An 18594-nucleotide genomic window follows, 5' to 3' on the forward strand; every position below is an offset into this window, starting at 1 on the left:
CGCATTTTCATATATCTGTGCAATGCTGCTTCAGTTGTGTAAGCTGATAATGCATGAATAAACCAATGAAGTGCAGATTTAGGGAGATGTATATATATTACATATACATTTGTACATACATATACATTCATAACTGCATAATGGATACAGCAGAATTCCAGATTCTACCAAAAATATTTTCCTGTGTTTTACTTTGCTTATTGTGAGTAGCTTTATTGCATGTGTTTGTACATATGCAACACAGTGTATGTGATTCTTTACTCAAAGACATAAGACTGGTATAAATTAAACATCTTTTAATGAATATAAAGAAGAGGAAGAAGAATTTATTTTATAAGTGATTGAAAGGCAGTATTATCAAGAATGTGATTTTATGATGAGTCCAGATTTTTTTCAAATAGGACAGTATGGGGTAAGCAGAAAAAAAGGGTCAGTTGGGTTGTTGAAGAAATTTTATATGTCACTCTAAAACAATATAAAGCTATATCTCTTATTATTTATTTATTTAGGTACAAAAAACTATCACAAACAGAACAGTGAGGTTTTGACTTCACTAAAGGAAGCAATAGAATTTCTAGTATTTTACATTTCATGTGGGAATTGACAGTATGAAAATTTAAAATACACAGAAGGATATGAACCTTAAAATGGGTTACGTGGTAAGTAGTTAAGTAAAAATAAATGGCATAAGTGCATGGTTTAAATAAATTCAGGATTAAAACCAAATTACCTCACAAAGGCTGAAAACAAACAGGTGTGGAAAACAAACCTGTTGAGATAAACAGATACATTCCTCTAGTTTCATTTTGTATAGACCTTTTTGTTTTTTGACTCAGTCTAAGCAAGTGAAATTAAACCTTTAATACCAATGAAATACGGTGAAAATTTTGTCCCTCAGTTATAGTTATGTATGCTTGTGATAAAAAGAGGGTTTACTTGGGGGATACCACCATTCCAACTCACTTGGCCCTGGCTTCTTCTAGAGCAGAGGTGTCAAACTCGCAACGTCACGTGACATGTTGCGACATATCATGACTTTTTTTTGCCATTGCCGGCAATGGGGTGGGCACTATGCATCACTATGATGCATCTGGCCCGCAGGCTGGCAGTTGAACACCCCTGTGCTAGAGGAAGGAATCTCTGTTTATTAGCAACAAGTACCTTTACAGAAGTGAATCAGAACATTATCTTTCATGAGATAGTTTGCAGAACCATTTGAGGGAACACCTCTCTCACCTTTTCCCACAATTCTGGTTATCTTCTTGTGGCAAGAAAGTGATATTGCTTCAAAAGAGATCCCAACAGACAGCTGGAATCTTAAAATATTAAAGATGTGAATGTGTGTGTGTGTGTGTGGGGAGAGGTTGTCCTATGAGCAATAGGACAAATATCTCCATCCTAGCTGAAGGATGAACTCTGATTAGCTAATAGCTATGTTCTCTTTTATTATATAGGAAGGAAAGTCATGATTGGTTCTCTGTCACTCCAAACCCTTTTTACAATAGATCAAATCAAGAATGGCATGGTCCCTGTAATTTCATCTATTTAACTCATGTGGGTAACATATAAATTTAGACATGCTTATATATTATACTGTCTTCCTGATTTTTAAAGTTAAAAAAAAATAAATTATAAGAATATGCTAAAAGGAACAAAATAAAAACAATCTATAAATCACTATGTTCTCCAGCATGATAGATGTAGCATCCACCAATTGGGTAATCAAAGCCCTCCTGCTCAGATTTAGACTAAGACCAAACTTTAGCCACGCCTCCCTTGGGCGCTCCTTTCCCAGTTTTGTCTTAGTCTATGCTCAGAGAGGACACAGTTTTGTTAGCTCCTCAGCAATTATTAGTTTAAATATTGTAGCATTATTATTATTAGTATAGCTTCTTGTAGTGTACTCTTTACATAATTTTTTTTTTTTTTTTTTGGTAAAGGATAGTGAATTAGCAACCTTGGAGTTTTGCTTTCCAGAGGGCCTAATTGGCCTCGTGGATCATCGGAGCTTTGCCGCTGAGGCGGTTTTCAGCTCAGAGTAGCTGTTCAGCACACCGAGGGAGGCTTCCCTTGCGTCTGATAACAGTTTTATTGCCAGCATTTCTGGAGAATTCAGCCGGTTAGCAGAGCTTCTCTCTTGCCTTATGGCCACGAGGCTCTATCCAGGATCGCACAGAGACTCCCACACGCTGCAGAATTGCAAGTAGTTTGTGGTGCCTTATAGCTGTAAGGGGGGAAGTGTGTGTAAGGTTCCCTCCGTCTTTTTGTGTGCCTGAACGGGGACTTCAAAGACGAGGCTGGAGAAGCTGTCTTACAGCTCTGACTAAGAGGAGAGGCCATTTTTAGGCACCAAGAAGACTTGCGGCCGCCATTTTGAATTTGGTGCTGGGCTTGGTCGCCATTTTAAGGCCTCCGATTCAGGCCTAGCATTAGTGACTCACTGCGTTGGGTCCTCTTGGGGGTTTAGCTGTTGTTGTTTTTTTTCGACGCATTGCTTCTCAGAGATTTATTAAAAGAATAAAAAATAAAAATAAATAACACCCATTATCTTAAATTGTGGGGTTCCTGACCTGTTCTATTTAGCTCCCGGTGCTGTGCCGGCAGGGCCCAGCAGACAGTTCTAGACAGCTGTTCTGGCTGTTTGCCATTGTGATTGTCTTAGGGCATGGGAAGCTTCCCTCCTGGACAACTTGATCTGCGTAGTTATCCCCACCCTAGGGCTTCTCCTACCTGGAAAGCCTGGGCACAATGGCAGATGATGAGTCTTCTCAGGCTTTGCAGGGTTCTGATGTTCCCCCCATTCAAGCAAAACGCAGATCCTCTGATTCAAATACAGGGGGGAAGAAAAAAGCTAAAACCAAGCATTTATCAACCAAAGAACCCTCCAAGACTGCTGAGCGAGAGGCCTCGAGGAGACACCAGGCACTGGAGCAAGAGTTCTCCAAAGCACAAAGGCTCAGATCCAGAGAAGCTGAATTGGTTCCCCCTGCTTCTCTGGCCAGCTCACCTTATGAGCCTTCACTGGTGCCGTCTTATCAAGCCCCCAGGGCAGGGTCTCCTCAAGGGGGAACTGAACAGGTCAGTCTATCTGCCCCTAGACAACATATCCCTACATCCCCTTTGCCAGGGCCTTCCATTTCTCCTGCTAACATTAGTACGCATACTCCTGAGACCACCACTGCTGGTGTGCCTTCAGCTGAGCGATCCTTATGGGCTCAACAGTTTCAGAGCTTTATGCACCAGGCCTTCAATCAATTCATGTCTTCTTCCTTAGCAGCTGGTCCCTCACAGGTTTCACCTTCTCCACCCTTGCCCGCAGACCGCACTGGATGTCCCCAGTCAGCGGTTTCAGGTATTTCTGAGACTTCTTCTCAGTTTAGGGAGACTGAATCTGTTGACCTGGCGACAACTGAAGGACCTATGCCTGAGGATGAGGAAGTAACTCAGGATCCAACCCCAACATCGGGGCTTTTTGATCCAAACCTATTCAAATCTCTTTTGTTAAAAGCCTGCACAATGGCCAACCTGGTCTCGGAGCAGGAACCCAAGCCATCTACCTCGGCTGCACAAGAGTCAAACCCTTTGTTTGTTAGAAAGGTGGTAGAGGAAAAACAAGTTCCTTGTCCAGCTGTTTTCCACAAGATGGTGGAAAAAGAGTGGCCCTCATTGGCCACCCTACCCTCTCCCAGCAGCACGGAAAAGAGATCGTATAATGTATCTTCTGCATTCTAGAGGTTCCCACAGTGGACGCTCCATTAACATCTTTGTTCTCCACATCCACTGTTCCTGAAGACATGGCCGAACATCTCAAGGCGGAGGATAAATGTTTGGAGTTTTCTCTCTGCAGGGCTCACCAGGCCTCTGCCTGGGCCATCAGGATGTCTTCGCCCTCGTCCTTTTTCGCAAGAACTTCTATCATGTGGCTCCGGGAACTACAGGCATTAATTCCTCCGGACCAGGTACGCGCGCAGCAAACTCTAGGTAAACTAGTAGCGGCAGCGGAATACATGTCAGATGCTTCCCTCAACTCCACCAAATTTTCGGCCAGATCTATTGCGGCCACAGTTGCATCCCACAGATTCATGTGGCTCAAACAGTGGAGGGCTGACCTAAAGTCAAGATGGCGTCTTGCTACAGACACCTACAGTGGCAAGAATTTATTTGGCCAAATCCTAGAGCCGTACCTGGTTGAAGGGAAGGATAAGAGAAAAACCTTAGCTCATCCGTCCAAGAAGACGGATAGGAGACCTCAACAAGAATTTCGCAGGCAGTCTTTCAGGGCCGGAAGTTCTTGTGAATGGAGGCAGTCCTTTCGATCAGGGCAGTCCTGGGAATCTCTGGCCCAGAGGTTCCCGATCCTTCTTCCCCAGACAGGATCGCCAACAGGACCGCCAGAATTCAGGAGCCAGGGGTCAGTTCCAGACCAAGCAACCCTTCAGGGGGGTGGGAGGCCGTCCATTCCGAAGGTCTAAGTGACGCCAGATTGGACCCTCCCATAGGCGGACGCTTAACCCTGTTCAGCGACACTTGGGAGGTCACCACAAACGATACCTGGGTAAGGGAGATCATAAGATTCGGTCTAGCCCTAGAACTAAAGTCCATACCACAAGACCGTTTCCTTCAGTGCCCCGCCTCAAGACACGCAAAGGGGCTTTATGACCCTCACTTCCTTCAGTACACTTCAAAGAGCTGAATGCTGAATGTGTGTTTATTGTAACATCAAAGCGTTAGCACTAGAGGACCTTATCATAACAAAGCAGGGTATTTGCCTTTCATGTAGTTACCTGAAGTCTCCATCCAGACGGAAGAAAGAAGAAAGGGGGTGGAATTGTGATACTTGAAACTATCACTGGAAGGGGGGTTGATTGGGTGGGACTACTGGGGAACCCCTTAAAACCTTGAATGGGAGAGCTTGAACCCCAAGTCCTGTCTAGCATGCCTGCAACCATTTTCTCTTAATAAAGGATTCCTGTTGGAAGAATTATTCCAAGAGTTCTGTCTTCTTAAGATGCAAAGTGGGGTGGGTCCTTACAGTAAGGGATACTTGCCCATTACCCTTTTACCTTCTACTTAGGTTAAAATAAAGAAGGCATGAGAAATGATTCTACAGTTCAATAATAATTCTTACTTTTATTTCTCTCGATAACCTACCATCACTACTTGTATAAAAAAATATTTGCAATGAATTATTTTAAAGCCATACCTGGGGAGGCAAGATGACTCTTATGGAAAGATCAAATAAATGGGTCATATCTGTTTGGAATCCTATTTTGATTTTTCAATGCAATTTACACATTACGTTATGTCAGTATCTTACATGCTACCACTTAGTCTGGGTAGGTATTGACAATTTTTTGATCTCTGGGTTTTTAAAATTTTTATTAGATTTTTTTCACCTGTTGTGAACCACCCAGAGATTGAAAGCCTGTTTGATAATGGCTTTATCTATTCAGCTTCTGTATTTCCTTCATCACATTTTAAAGCAGCAAAAATTACTCTTCCATTGAAAACATAGCGCAGGGTTGAATAATGAATTATTTTTTGACATATAGAACATCCTTCCTAAGCAAAATTTCCTTTCTATTAACCAGATAGGCAGTAGATTTGTGACTGAGGTGTCAAGAGAGCAAACCAACCTTTCATGCTATGTAAATTTCATTTGCAAAAATCTTCACATGAAAAGTAGGATACCAGTGGATGACAAAATAAATATATTTGTATCTACAACATATATATAAAACCTGAATTGTCCGTATTAATTATCCTCTAAGTATTAATATCTTAAATAATGAAATAAAGTGAAAATGAGAATCTCACATTATGCTTTTTTCTGCAGACATTTCAAAGAAGCATCTCTAGTAGCAATAAAAATGCATGAACATATTTTATATATGCACAGTACTGACCAGCCTCCTGATAGTCACTAAGCAGATTCTTCAAAGGTCTTTCATATCTGTTCATTTGCTTAAAAACGCTTAACACAGAGAAAGATATGCACAAGTATTACACTGATTTCTTTAGAGCAAATCTCTTTACATTGTTCCTGAGCCTTAAGTACCATCCTCGACCATTGGTAGATGGATTAGGGCCTGCATCTCTCACGCTTACAGGACTCAGTCTCTTCCCGTTCCTCCTCGCATCACTGCTCATTCTACACGTAGCACTGCTACATCTGTGGCCTGGTCCACTCAGGCCTCGACTGAGGAAATTTGCAGGGCAGCCACCTGGGCTTCCCCCTCTTCATTTATAAGGCATTACAAGCTTGATAAATTCGCTGCCTCAGATGCATCCTTCGGCAGAAGGGTTCTGCAGCAGGTAGTCTCTACACATGAGCCACAAGCCTAGACTTCCCTCCCGACAGGGACACGGGTGGCTTTGATATGTCCCAATCGGTGGATGCTACATCTATCATGCTGGAGAAGGGGCGTTGTTTTACCTGAACGCCTTTTCTCAGCATGAAGATGTAGCATCCACACCCACCCTTAACACTTAGTCTAGGCAGATTTTTTTCAGGAGGAGCTACTGTGTCGGACCTAATGAACGCTTCGCCTTGACAAAACTGGGAAAGGAGCGCCCAAGGGAGGCGTGGCTAAAGTTTGGTCTTAGTCTAAATCTGAGCAGGAGGACTTTGATTACCCAATCAGTGGATGCTACAACTTCATGCTGAGAAAAGGCGTTCAGGTAAGACAACGCCCCGTTCCAATAGTAACTAAGTAGAGCTAAACTGGGAACTGAGCTTTGTCTTAACAGTTGTTTTAGAATAATAATTTGAATGATAGCGACTTGGCCCCTGCCTAAAAATATATAAAGAAAGCCAGCCAAAATACTAGGGATGATATTTACAAGGATTTTACCTGCCGGCATCCCATATGTCTTTCACAACCCTTCAGAAAGTTTTGGACTAAACTTCCATAGTTCTTGATAAAAAATATCAGACATATTTCCAGTTGCTGGTAGGATCTTCATAAATGATATAGATGAGAGAATAGAAGAGAACTCTTAAATTTGAGGACACCAAGCTGGCAGAAGATAGGCACAAGATCCAAAAGGATCTCAACAGACTTGAACACTGGGCCCTTTCTAACAAAATGAAATTCAGTGGAGAGAAAAGTAAGGTTTTATACTTAGGCAATAAAAACCAAATATACAGATAGAGAATAAATCAGTGATAGCGAACCTTTTAGAGACCGAGTGCCCAAAACCCACCCCCCCGTGCCCACTCCTCCCTGCCCGCTGGGCCACCCACCGCCTCCATGGCCACCACAGATCACCCAAGCAGCCCAGCAGCGCCATGGTGGCCACGCCCTCCGCCCGTGCCCTATAGCATCATCTCTGCACGATAGGGCGCAAGGGCAGAGTCTGCTACCCAGTTACTATGTCCCTGGCTGCGCTACTTAGTGTGGGCCGAGCCCAGGGGTGACTCTCCTCTGGGGGGACTGCTGGTGAGGAGGGGGCCATGGGAGGAGGTGGGGCTGGGGCAACAGCGCGCGTGCCCATAGAGAGGGCTCTGAGTGTTGCCTCTGGCACGTGTGCCATAGGTTCTCCAGCACTGGAATAGATAAAACCTGACTGAGGTGAAACCTGCTAGCAAAGTCTTGGAGTCCTAGTGAACAATCACTTAAATATGAACCAGCAAGTACTACAATTGCCAAAAACCAATGCAACCCTAGGCTGCATTAAGGATAGACAGATAGAATCAAGATCATGTGAAGTGTTAATACCACCTTATAATGCTTTGGTGAGAGCACACTTGGAATAAAAGATGTTGAGACCCTGGAAAGCAACAAAGATGATTATGGGGCTAGAAGCTAAAATAAGAAAAATGGTTGCAGGAATTGGGTATGTCTGGTTTAATGAAAAGAAGGACTAGGGGTGACATGATAGCAGCGTTCTAATATTTGAGGGGCTGCCAGAAAAAAGAGAGGGTCAATCAATTTTCCAAAGCACCAGAAGGCAAGATAAGAAGCAATGGGTGAAAACTAATCAAGAAGAGGAGCAAACTAGAACGAAGGAGAAATTTCCTGACAAAACAAATAACCAGTGGAACTTTTTGCTTTTAGAAGTTGTGGGTGATTCATCACTGGAGGTTTTTAAGAAGAGATTGGACCATCATTTGTTTGAAATGGTATAAATCAGGGGTAGGCAACCTTGGCTCTTTTATGACTGGTGGACTTCAGCTGGCTCAGGAATTCTGGGAATTGAAGTCCACCAATCATAAAAGAGCAGCGGTTCTCAACCTTTTCATACGGCGACCCCCAGCCACATGGACGCGCCATGCATGCGCGGCGGCGCCCCCCTGCGTAGCGCGCATGTGCGGCGGTGCCCCCATGCGTGCCCCCATGCGCAGCGCGCATGCGCGGCGGTGCCCCCATGTGCGGCGTGCATGCGTGGCGGCGCCCCCTGAGGGGAAAAAATGGCGGATCGCGTTGTTTGGCGACCCCCGTGAAATGGTCGTTCAACACCAAATGGGGTCGCGACCCATAGGTTGAGAACCGCTGTAAAAGAGCCAAGGTTGCCTACCCCTGGTATAGATAGAGTCTCCTGCTTGAGCAGAGGGTTGGATTAAATGACCTCGAAAGTCCCTTCCAGTTCTGCTATTCTGTTATTTTACACAGCCTTCCTCTCTATGAACTTGCTAGTTGAATGCCCTGGGTTAGCAGCAGTAGAGACCAGATTTCCTCAGTTATCCTTGAGTGTACCTTTTATACACATAAACAGGTGAAACTCTTTGCTGTACAAAGATATGATAGAAAAAACTTTACCTGTCGCCTGGTTGCCTCTCCTGTGGGAGGGAAGAAAACATTTGCTTTAAAACAATGATTGTTGAGTTTGTCTTTTGCCCTTTCCAATGCAGCTTCCTTTCTGCTGATACAATTTATTCCTTGAATATCATAAGCCTATCCAGGGTCACAGGATGCTGAGTTTATGGGTGCCTCTTGTAGCATTCTCCTTGTTTGGAAGTCCAGACAATTGAAATGTTGTTCTCCTTGTGGCTGCTAGCAGACCTCCTGCTTCTGGTGGGTTACTGAAGTGGGAGGAGTTGTGGAAAAGAGGAACTTCTTCCTTTTGCCTCTTCCCTCCTGTGAATGAATGTCTTGCCACAATTGGGTCAGATTCCTCAAGGGTCCGAGATTTGCTTCTCAATGTACCATGAAGGAAGTGAGCGGCGTTCCCATTCCTTTAAAGGTGAGTGTTGAGAATATCTTGATTTGGGGCATTTTTGTGTGAATGACTTTTTTTAAAAAAAATTCAATCTTTAAAAAAAGTTTCTAGCTAATATGCAGATGAAAGAACTTTTTTACGTTCAGCTTGTCTTTAAAAATATTAGGTTATTTTAGCAGCAGTAAATGTTTTTAAAATAAAAAAAAAAGAGTTACGGGTTTGAATTTTCCCTTTGAAGTGGAGGTTGCAATTTTGTTATCCACTTATCCAGAATGAGGCACGTTGAACTCAGTGGGATATCTACATAAAGAACTACATAGGAATATGTGTTTTATAGGATAAGGGATACCATAAATACAATATGGATTAATAACTAAGAGCTATTAAGAGGTAATGTATTTAGCTTTGAACATGATAATTATTTAGGCAATTATTGTAAGTACAGTCTTCAGGTCAGCCTTTCCCAAATGGATGCCTTCTAAATGCATTGCAATTACTGAAGTTAATTAATAAATTATATTGAAGTTATATTGGACTCCCCAAAAAGGGTAGAGATCAGATTTTTTTTTTATGCTGGAGGTGTAAATAATTGAAGACTCATTGACCACATTATATGATCATGTGATCTTTTAATAACTTTTTTGAATTGTGTATAAATGTGTATTTGTAGATTTATGGCAAAATCTTTCAATGTTAATGTGAATGTAATGATGAATTATATATCAAAGCTTTGGAATTTGACTTTTTATAAGGAATTGTAATTGCATCACCTATTGTATTAAGAAAAGGCAATATTTTCTAACAATCAAAGGATGCAGCAATATGTCCCATTGTGTTGGAGACTTTTGGTATCTCACAATAATATCTTATTTTGCTTATATTATAGTATTCAATTCATTGGTAAACCAGTGATTTTTATAATGATGAGTATAAAATACGATTTTTTTTCTTTTCAATTTGTATCTTCAGATTGTATTTTTAATTTTCTTGTAAAATTAAATATTGTTGATTAAGAAAAGTAAAGATACTAAAATTTTAAAAAAGCAGCTGCTAAAGTGGTCACTCAATATTCCCACATCAATTGCTTTGTCTGGAGTAGCCAAAAGCTACATAAATTTCTTTTTTTAACCACTTTAGCAGCTGCTTTTTTTTTTTTAATTAGTTGCAGTTATCCAAGTTACTTTTAAAGGCATGAGCAATAAGGGATGATAGTAGCTCAACACACATAGAAAACAGCAAATTGGAGGAAGACAACTTTGGGAAGCATTTTCTGTTGGTTACCGTTGATTACTATTGTGGTTAAAGAGTTAGGATTAGAAGCCTACAATTTACTCTATCACTGAACCCTGTTTACTTAAATAAATAACATTTAAAATGTTAAAGATTTTAAGAAAATGTTAAGAAAAGAAATAGCATGCTAAGAAGGAAGACAATTCAAGACATACTTTGAGGAAAACTTTGCTGAAAAATTAGGAAAAAAAGATAAAGATAGAGCTGTATTACTGGTTGCTTCCTGTAAAGCAGGGATGTCAGTCTGGCGGCCTGTGGGCCGGATGCATCATGCGTAGGGCACGCCCATCCCAGCTCCACAAAGGCAAAAACCATGATACATCACGATACATCACATGATGTGATTGAGTTTGACCCCTGTACTGTAAAGTATGTCTACAGTATATCATATTGTTATTTGGTAAGGTTTATTTGTACTATGCAGTAAGACAAGGTTTAGCTGTGGTTATTAATCTAAAATTGCATGGAATCACTCAATGCTAAATAATGAGTGAACCATGATGTATAAGCAGTAGCTAAGCCAAATCAAAATTAATTTTGTGTGTTCTGTAAACCCAACCCATATCTTGGATAAAATATCAGAATAACAGAGTTGGAAGGGACCTTGGAGGTTTTCTAGGCTCAGGCAGGAAACCCTATACCCTTTCAGACAAATGATTGTCCAATCTCTTCTTAAAAACTTCTAGTGTTGGAGCGCCCACAACTTCTGGAGGCAGATTGTTCCACTGATTAATTGTTCTAACTATCAGGAAATTTCTCCTTAGTTCTAAGTTGCTTCTCTCCTTGATTAGTTTCCCTCCATTGCATCTTGTCCTGCCTTCAGGTACTTTGGAGAATAGCTTGACTCCCTCTTCTTTGTGGCAACCCCTGAGATATTGGAATACTGCTATCATGTCACTCCTAGTCCTTCTCTTCATTAAAGTAGACATACCCAGTTCCAGCTACCGTTCTTTTTATGTTTTAGCCTCCAGTCCACTGATCATTTTTGTTGCTCTTTCTCTGCATTCTTTCTAGAGTCTCTACATCTTTTTTACATCCTGGTGACCAAAACTGGATACAGTATTGCAAGTGTGGCCTTACCAAGGCATTATAAAGTGGTATTAATACTTTATGTGAACTTGATTCTATCCCTCTGTTAATGCAGCTTAGGATTGTGTTGGCTTTTTGGGCAGTGCAAACCAGCTTCTTGTCCCAGTTGGAGGTGGTTAATAGTACTCCACCTCCTTCCTGTGCACATTTTGTTCCCTCCCTCTCTTTCCTGTTTAGTTTTATTTTAATTCATTTTAAAATTTAAGATTCTTACTTATTGTTTTAATGTTTTATAGTGCATTGTATTCAATGTTTATAAGCTGCTTGGACTTGCCTTTCATGAGAGGGGTGGTATACAAGTTTGATGGATGGATGGATGAATTTGTAAGCCACTCTTGGTTATCAAGAAGTCAAGTGGCCTCAACATTGGATTAAATAAAGTCTGCTGGGTGGAGATATGATTTGTATTTTTACTTGCTGAGTCCAGAAATTCTTTTTTTGCCCTTGTCATTTATGTACTGCCCATACCCAGTGAAGACAGAATGCAGTGCTGAACCTGGATCCAATTTTAAAGGAAGTTTGGCATTTGGTAGACTAGGTGACCTATAAGGGCAGCATAGCATTAATTATATAATATACTGTTGTATTTTTTATCATGAAAGATGGAGAAAATCTTGTTTGTAACATATTCTGGTTAATGCAAATGGTTTGGTTGCATTAAAATCTATATTTTTTCATAAAATAAGTTCCAAAATGATTTAAGGTATGTGTCTTTATATAAATGTACTTCTTAGATGGTGTCATATATTATGAATCCTTTAATAAGAAACAAGGCAACATTTTGTGGACTTTCCAGTTGAGTAGAGTCAGGTCTGGTTGATATTTGGAAAAGCAAAGCTGCAAATTAGATTGGCGAGAAATTAATAGATGAAGGCAACATAAGCTATTTCTATAGCATTATAAAGAAAGTGTTGATTTGACACGGATCAGTTTTCAGATATCCTGTGAGGGTATAAAATTCAGGGGGTGAGCTTGTACCTTTTTTTTTAAAAAAAAAAAATAGAGATGATGAAACACATTCCAAAAATACACCATTCTGTTTCTCAAGTAGCGGTCATCTACCGAGTAAGTTAAATCATTTTTGAATTCTACGTAAATTATAGTACAGTCATTTTGAGTCTTTTCCAGAATTCAGTAGGTGAGTATAATGCTTAATACAGATATCTGTTTGCTCTTTTGCTTTCCTTTTTTGTAAGTAGAGAATTTGACCAGAAATATGCTTGTGCGGGAGGAGAAAATAAAAACAGAGCTTGGCAATATGCAGATTATTCTTGGAACAGATGGAAATGACTTCACGTACATAGTGATGTATAGAAGTGTAATGGTATGTGAGAATGACCTTGAGAGACAAGGAGAAAATACGCTGCCTAGGAAACGATCAGACAAGAAGAAAGAGCCCCCACTTCTTAATGGCTGGAGAGAGAAATTTAGGAAGGACCTGCACTGTTAAAAGTGGTGACAGGATTCTTTCAGATTTGCAAGATTCTGTTAAGGTAGCCTTATAATAAAGTAGAATTAGCTCACTTGGTCTTTGTCAGGCTTACCTGGGAGGGCTGATGAGCAAAAACTGACAATAAATGTTTAAATCTTCTTACATGCTCCATGAACTCACATGAGAAGTACATATTTTTTAAAAAAACTTATATGTTTCTTAACTGGAAATTATCGTCTGTACCTGTAAATAAGAATTTTGATAATCATATATTCAGTAAAAGAAGGACTAGATTTGAAAAGGAAGCAGGTTGTAGCTAAATGGATAGAAAGGCTAAGTGGATAGAAAGAATCTGTCTTTTACAACCTACAGTGTTGAGTAATTCTTTTTAGTATTTTTTTAAATGACTTCTAATATCTTTCAAACCTTTTTGAATATTATTTGGCAGAAGGACAATCCATAGGCAGAAGAAAAGTGAAATAATCACCCAGCTGGTTAAAAATCAAGAACAGGAGGCCAGACGATTAAAAGAAAAGTGCTTAAAAATGAGAAGAGGATTTACAGTATATACTCAGCCTCTCATAAGTAAATTACATCGACATAATAAGGAATAATTCCTTAGCATTTGCAGCCAGAATTAATGAAATCTTGGGTCCATGCGTATCATTAAAATATTCAGGACCATCATTTTTCTAGAACTATTTGTAGGCCAATACTTCTAATGCCTTTATTTGCAAAGTTGTTCTAGCATTTGTAGTCAGTAGCAGAGGAATCCCTACGCAGTGTTGCAATGTATTCCCACTGCTTTCCTAAATGTGTTGTAACTTGCATGTATGCATGAAAGGGGCGGAGCTTGCAGTGTGATGTTGCAACTCTTCTACCTTTCTGAGGAAAGCTTGAGTCCTATGGACACCGCAGTTGTATTACAAAACCATCCTTTTACTAAAGGATTTGATGTATGGGATTTTTAAAAGTTAAAAATACTTCATGGACGGAAGTGTTTCATTGCCTTTTTTTTAAGATGTTTTTTTGACTTCTCAGCCTTATTTACAGCTCTGGGTTTTCCTGGATGTGTCTTGTCAAAGAACTGACTGACCAGGTCTGATTGCATGTTTTGGGGTCCAGAAAAGATAAAGTAAGTGCTGTGAACTTTTGAAATAGCAAATACTTGGCTTTATTAAATATGTTAAAAGTTTATATAGTTGAGCAACATTTGAAACATGACTGTGCTTTCCACTAAGAATGGCCCAGAACCTTTAAATTGGTAGTGAGACATATGACTTCCCTCTTCATTGTACCAAATTGTATTGCAATATTGCAAGCATGTTCCACTAGTATATTTTGGGATGATATTGGCAAACAGATTTGCTGTGTGAGGGAAACTAATATTTCTTTGGTTGCTATGAAGCCTTTATCTCTGTATCTCTGTTGATAATATAGGTTGTAACTGCTGACTCTCAGCTGGAATTCCAGATAATGATCAGATCTAACAAGGGCAGTTTCTTTGTGCCTTAATCCAGATTACATCTGAGATTAACTAGCACAGTGACACTGTTCTAAATTTGAAATGTAGGTAATCAAGCCTTGGTAATTTCTTAAGAGAAGGAGAATTTCTTATCAGGATTAGATAGGAAATGATGTGTCAAAAAAAAAAATTGCTTTTCTTTCTCAGCATCTGGTTTAGCCTTGGGAAATTCCTTGTGTCTGCAGCAAATGTTGTAAAGCTCTGTGAAATTTGATTTAGTTCTGCCTCTAATCTTCAATTTAGTTTTCATTTTATAATTCTACCCCTTTGGCTTTCTTACCTTGGAGATAAATGCACTGCTAGGCTGCATGTTCTACACACATGTGGTTAGCTGTAGAAAGACTTAGTATATGTTTTATTTGACCTTTGTAAATTCTAGAAGATAGAATCTTATTTTTATGGTCAGTCTGATTTAACATTGTTTGCTGAATAAACTAGTTGTTGTTTTATTGTTGTAAATGACAATGTAAAGAAGACATTCTCTAAGGACAAGGAAGTGTATTTTCTAGTTTTGGACAAATTATTCAAAAGCTTGTAATAAAACCAGCTGTTTGGTTTTGGTAAAAATGTCCATTTTTAGTGGTTGGTTTGTTGTTGTTGTTAATTGCGAAGTCGTGTCCGACCCATCGCGACCCCATGGACAACGTTCCTCCAGGTCTTCCTGTCCTCTATCATCTTTTGGAGTCCATTTAAATTCACACCTACTGCTTCAGTGACTCCATCCAGCCATCTCATTCTCTGTCGTCCCCTTCTTCTATTTCCCTCAATCTTTCCCAGCATTAGGCCCTTCTCCAGTGAGTCCTTCCTTCTCATTAGATGGCCAAAGTACTTGAGTTGGTTTATACCTATTCCAAATATAAGAGGATAAGCTATCTAAAAAATAGCAATGAAAGGTAAGTTATTTAACAGTTGTTTTTCTAATTTGCTGATGATCAAATGTAAATGATTCGTTTTTCTTCTGAAGCTTTTTTATATAATATGGTGCCATTAGGCCTAAGGCTAATGAAAATATTTTCTCATTTTTTTAAATCAGAAAGAAAGAAATGAAATAGAAGTTATTTTCATGCCTTTTAATAAATAATTTATTCCCATGCCTTTTAATTAAAAAAAATGCCAAGAAACACAAACACTTAGAACATCAAACCAATTATCTTATTTGTAACCTTTAGGCACAATATGAATATTAAAATTTAGTAACATTGATGATTTGTGACAAACATAATCACTTGTTGTGGATTAATTATTATTACCAAAATGCATATATTATTTACTGTTCCCTATTTCTTTGTAAAAAATAAAGAAATATTTAATATCATGCAAAATATTAAACACTATTATTTTCACTGGAGGAGGATCTACAACGGCAAAAGTGCCTAAGATCTACAAAAGTCATAATGTGGTCTTGATTAGTACTATGTGCATATCAGTAAAAAAGATAAGCCTTTCTGTAACAGGATCTGTATTAATGAAAAACATCAAAACCACTATCACTTATCCCACCCGAAATCAAAGCCTTCCACCCAGGAAACCATGTTATTTATAATTCTAGCATTCGGAGTAACAAAAAAAGAATTTCATCATCCATCCAGTTCTTCTGAACTTAGTTGAACCTTCTAGTTGTATTTCCCTTACATTCAGGATAACACCGGTTTGTGAGTGATTTGGAGTTTCCTTGTTTTGAACATCAATACTTTTGGTTTGTACTAAGATGGGGAACTTCTGATCTGAAGGCTGACCTTGGTCTTCCAGACTTTCTACAATATGAAATCCTTTCTTGGCAGTTGCTGTTTCAATAATAAATAAATAGTGCATAGTCTCTCTTCACTCACATTTCTCTATGAAAAGAAACAGGCAATCAAAGTCTGAGAGGGAGGGAGTATGAATGTGAAGTATGTTTAGGTAAGAAGCTGACAAGATGGAGAATGACTTTGCCCTTGTCTAGTATTAAATCTACCCTCATCTCTTTCTCTTCTTCTTTGTCTTTGTCTTTTACCATTTTACACAATTATATAAAATATACATTGAAAACCACAACTAATGTACATGTTTCACTGGGCTTTTATAACATCTGTCTTGGTTGATCTTCAAAAGGCAGAGAAAATAGGAGTGTGTTGCCCTAAGCTATGAGTACTGGCAGGAGAAGACATATGTGCCTGACATACGTGCCTCTAAAAGATACAATAATAGATATAAAAAGAGCTTTTTGAAACCCTTTTCTTTGATATCTAGTTGAACTATGAATAAATGAAGTTATAAGATACATGGCTAGCAAATTATGAGAATTTTTTTTATATACAAAAACATTCCTCCAACTTCATTATTTTGCAGTGCCTGAATGGATAAAACAGATTTCAGCTGAACCCTGGTAAGATGGAGTTTCTGAGAGTGGGCCCTTCTGTACCCAGGAATTTATTATCTTTGGTCTTGGATGGGGTTGCACATAATCCGGGGTTTTTCTTGGATTCCAGACTTCTGCTCAAAGGTTAAATGGAAACCTTGGCTAGAAGGGCCTTTGCTCAATTTTGTGTTGTGTGCCAGTTATGCCCTTTCCTGGACAGGGAGGCACTTCATTCGATCACTCATGCCTTGGAAGCTTCAGCTGGTGCAAAGTGTGGCTGTGCAAGCTATATTGGCACATGTAATACTTCTGCTCCACAAACTGCATTGGGTGTCGATTTGCTTTTGGTCCAATTCAAGATGTGGCTTCTAAAACCCTACATGGCAAAGAGGCTACCTAAGGAACTAGCTTCGTCCCATCACATCAGCCCATCGCACCTGACCTGTCAGTTAAAGAATTTCGACTGGCTGGGTTTAGGAAGAGAACCTCCTCTGCCCTTGTTCCCACGCTATGGAATATTCTCCCTCAGAAGTGAGGCAGGTCCCCACTCTCCTGGCCTTTTGAAAAGGGGTTGAAACATGGCTCTGCAGCCTTGGGTAGGGAGTCCGAAGAAGCACACAGTTGTGAAGTTGGTCAGTGACATGAAAACTTTCCTTTTGCCTCTGTCAGCAAATTTTTAACAGAGTTAATTATTCTTGCCTCCTTAACAAAGTTTAACTCTTAACATTTTAATCATTTATATAATGTTTTATATTTCAGTGTTTTATTATACATCACCCAGAAGCCCTCTTTGAGGGACATGGGAGGGTTTAGCAGTGTGAAATATAAACAAACAAACTTGAAGGTAATTTGTGTTCAAGTGTGGGAGAAAAGAAAGCTTGGGGGAATTTTGTCTGCATTTGTACTTCAGCTCTGCAACTATTTAAAAGATTCTCTCTCTCTCTCTCTCTCTTTTCTTTTCTTTTCTTTTCTTTTCTTTTCTTTTCTTTTCTTTTCTTTCCCTCTGCTTTCAGTTGGTTTCCAATGTCCTCCCAAAAGTGGTTTTTTTTTATTTTCTGCACTTAATGTTTAGACTTAGTCCATACCTTCAGGAAATATTTAACGGTCAAATCTTCTTTGTACACAATATCATACCGTTTTCACATGTGACACATTCTTGCATTGTTGGTGTATGCCTAAGCATGTTTATTACCAAAGCTGGCTTGGGTTTTGAAAGACTGTCTTAAATATTCTGAAGTTGAATGCTCTAAAGTTTGAGACTAGTCAATTCCTGGAAAAAAAAACTTGCCTAGAAATACATACTGGTATAGAATTGACAGCAGAGAAAAGGTATATTAAATAGGGTCTTATGACCCCAATTGAGCCTGGAATTTTGATCATAAGTCACTGCAATTCTAAGTGGGGTCATGTGTGACTGCATTCAATTTTATGACAGTTTAAGTGATTCATATGGTCATACATCCTAATCCAATTTATCAAATGAGCTTTTTTTCCAGAAAATGGCAAAAAAGAGGAACAAATTGCAATCACATGATCATAAGACACTGCAACTAGTCGTAAATGTGAGCTGGTTGCCAAACACTCAAAATGCAATTATGTAACCATGGGACTGATGAGATAGTCATAATTTCAGGAATGGCTTGTAAGTAATTTTTTTTGTTGTTGTTCATCTTAACTTGGAACAGTGGTTAAACGAGCGACCGTAATCTGCATGAATAAAAGAAACAACCAAGCACAGGTAACCCTCAACTTACAACA

At 39.4% G+C, this 18594-nt stretch overlaps 1 protein-coding gene across 14 annotated transcripts in view; it reads left to right on the plus strand.

The window, feature by feature from the left end:
• Window positions 1–18594, plus strand: part of PRR5L (proline rich 5 like) — a 73369-nt gene that overhangs the window by 14609 nt on the left and 40166 nt on the right. For 4 of the 14 annotated variants that reach the window (XM_039329721.1, XM_039329719.1, XM_039329718.1 and 1 more), the window contains exon 3: window positions 14015–14108. The exons of 5 other annotated variants lie outside the window; for them this stretch is intronic. Coding sequence is in view for 2 of the 9 variants with exons in the window: in XM_039329714.1 (XP_039185648.1) it covers window positions 3879–3959 (81 nt within the window). In the remaining 7 variants the exon portion in view is untranslated. Of the gene's footprint in view, window positions 1–3847; window positions 3960–11556; window positions 13559–14014; window positions 14109–18557; window positions 18575–18594 lie in introns of those variants that run through there. 5 more of the 14 variants (XM_039329714.1, XM_039329713.1, XM_039329723.1 and 2 more) reach the window with 4 other exon arrangements.

This window comes from Crotalus tigris, unplaced genomic scaffold (assembly GCF_016545835.1).
Source record: "Crotalus tigris isolate CLP2741 ecotype Arizona unplaced genomic scaffold, ASM1654583v1 scf7180000024409.848292, whole genome shotgun sequence".
Lineage (NCBI taxonomy): Eukaryota > Metazoa > Chordata > Lepidosauria > Squamata > Viperidae > Crotalus > Crotalus tigris.